The sequence below is a fragment of the Leptonotus elevatus genome, chromosome 21 (genome assembly GCF_054856555.1).
Source record: "Leptonotus elevatus isolate MCC_2025b chromosome 21, RoL_Lele_1.0, whole genome shotgun sequence".
In the NCBI taxonomy this organism is placed as follows: Eukaryota; Metazoa; Chordata; class Actinopteri; order Syngnathiformes; family Syngnathidae; genus Leptonotus; species Leptonotus elevatus.
Window position 1 is genome coordinate 965527 of NC_141259.1, and position 2500 is coordinate 968026.

The 2500-nt window shown below is 37.9% G+C and overlaps 1 protein-coding gene across 6 annotated transcripts in view; it reads left to right on the forward strand.

Annotated features, from left to right (window-relative positions):
• The window catches only part of trdmt1 (tRNA aspartic acid methyltransferase 1), a 79018-nt gene that overhangs the window by 68526 nt on the left and 7992 nt on the right, over positions 1-2500 (forward strand). For 5 of the 6 annotated variants that reach the window (XR_015092029.1, XM_086065865.1, XM_086065867.1 and 2 more), the window contains one exon: positions 2215-2344. Coding sequence is in view for 5 of the 6 variants with exons in the window: in XM_086065865.1 (XP_085921991.1) it covers positions 2215-2344 (130 nt within the window). In the remaining variant the exon portion in view is untranslated. Of the gene's footprint in view, positions 1-2214; positions 2345-2456 lie in introns of all 6 variants that reach the window. The other variant, XM_086065866.1, reaches the window with a different exon arrangement.

Below are 2500 nucleotides of genomic sequence, written 5' to 3' on the forward strand. Positions count from 1 at the left end.
CCACCATATGCCCCGTCTGTCATATCTGGTTGTACCTCAATTCTCTCAATCATTCCTGCTTATAAACCTGTCTCCTTAATTCAGAAAAGGCCCTACAGATAAATTATTATACTTGTCACAGCTGCACGAAAGGAAAAAAAAACAACAACAAAAAAACAAACAGGCGGTAAGCAAGTGGTCCAAGACAGTGGCAACGTCATTTTAGCATTTTTCCTTGGCATCCATTATTGTCGTCCGGCAGTCGAGGTAGTGCCAAGCACCAAATTTTTGGCTTCAGGAAAGGAATAAAGAATGCATCCTTCATATGTGGTAGGTCGTATTGTCTGGACTAGTTTCTGCAAGTTCCATAACAGCTTTTTTTACTCTACATGTTTTTTTTCCCGGAGATAAACTCTAAACAACCACTTCTAGCATGGCTCGTCAACAAGCCGGCTTCTTTTTGGCCTCCTTCCGGTTCAAGCTGCTGAAGTCACGTAGTCTTGCAGTCTAAAAATAGCATTCATGCGGTACCCCATAAAAGGAAGTCTGCCAACTAGCGACATTTTGCCACCTCAACAAGTACTTCAAGCTCCAGGTTAATTAGTGTTGGAAAATGAATAATTCTATTTTACAGTGATGGAACACTGACCATTTGTTGTTATTTGGCGTTCAATAATAATAAAAAGGTAATTGATTGTATTATTGGTCTCCTTGTTATTAAAACTTGTAACAAAATAACTGTGTGACATGAGTATGAAAGGAGCCCTTATGGGTACAATCAGAAACACCATAATCAGCCCAGTGCCCACTTAAAGAAGCATTGTGCCGTTTAAAAAGGTTATGCTTTTTCAGCTTTTTCTACATCATGCATGCTCCACCAATGCCCAGATGAGTGCTGATGAGTGCTTATTCTGACTGCACCTATCAGCTTTTATCTTCCCTTTATAGTAGAGTGTGCGGACCCTGCACACTGCACAGTTTCTTTGCAAAGGGGAGGGGTGGAGTTTTTCTTACCTCATTTGAAGTCATGTCTTTGTTCGTCAACTGTGGCTGTCGCCTTAAGATCGTACTCGCACATGCACCATGAACGAGCCTGACACAGATACTGCAATTACGCTTTGGGCCAGAGGTAGCAGTCATGAGTAAAAAAAAAAAAAGGGACTGCACAAAGATTCTTTAAACGTACAGCACGTGTCCAAGCTGGAGTTTTCTATTGTTTTTAATTTTTGAAATATTGCGTGATGAATTTGGCGGATTATTTTTTAATCACCCTGGAAGTTAAAATTTCAATGCCATTTTTGGAAGCAGATTTCAACTCCTGAAGTGTAATTTAAATTTTTTCAGAGTAAAATGGTGTCCAAACTAGATGTTATTTTACAGAGTTGTAGATTAGAGATTAAGCTCAACCTTCACACCAGCAGTTCTCAGTTTTAGAGATGAGTTTTCCTTTTACTCGCTTGTCACAGGAAACACTAACATTCAAACAAAAATAATTTGGACATTCAACAAGGAAACTGGTAGTAATTCTGCGAGAACAGAATTAATTTGTCCATGTTTGGTGTGTTTGTTTCCAACGGCCTCAGCGCTTCCTGAGCTGAGCTAGGTTGGCATTGAGGGTGTCAATGTCATAATTTTTTATGGATTCAGCGCATTTAACCTATTAAATGTGCACGAGTATCCAGATTTTGAAATGGACTCTGGGCCTCTTGAGCTTCCACCATATTTTGGGTTGAGGACACGTTTGTTCTGTTTACTTGCTTTGACAGACATTCATTTCTAGTAGAACGGAGGGAATGTTTATTATACACACAGTTTTTGCAAATTTGGCTTTGAGATCATTGTTTCCGAAAGTGATTTAATTTAGAGTTACAACACCAAAGGTACCACTATCTTGAAGAAAGAAGCTGTGAACACAAACGCAAAACAAAGTAACTTGGGGCAAATTGTTAGACAGAATTTAAATAAAATTCAACTTAGGTCAATGTTTGTGTATTTGCATAATTTTCCAAAGTTCTGCAAAATATTTTTACATATTCATGAATTCCAGTGATCTCAGTCAAATTCATTTAAATCTTAAGTGTAAAACTGGCACTTTTAATTTGGATTTTGTAGAAATAAGTACATAGCCCAATTTGATTTTGAAAAATACAGTACATTTTTTAAATGAAGTAATCCATAACATAACCTAAATATTAGTTGTGTAGATTCTTATTACTTCTCTTTTATGCTCTGCAGATCGAGAGTGTATTTAAAAATCTGGACCAATTGTCTGAAGAAGAAAAACTTCAACAGCTGCTGAGACTGAAGCTTCGTTATTTTACCCCCAGAGAAGTAGCCAACATCATGGGCTTCCCTGACAGCTTTTGTAAGTATAAAAGCCATTAGCACTTAAAGTTGAACATGTTTTTTGGTGGGGGGATAACAGTTACATCAAATACGGTTATATCATCACTTCTGCTTTCTTTCTTTCTTTGTAGTAAATTTAATGCAGGCCCGGACTGAGAAGGCGGGATCAGCGGGA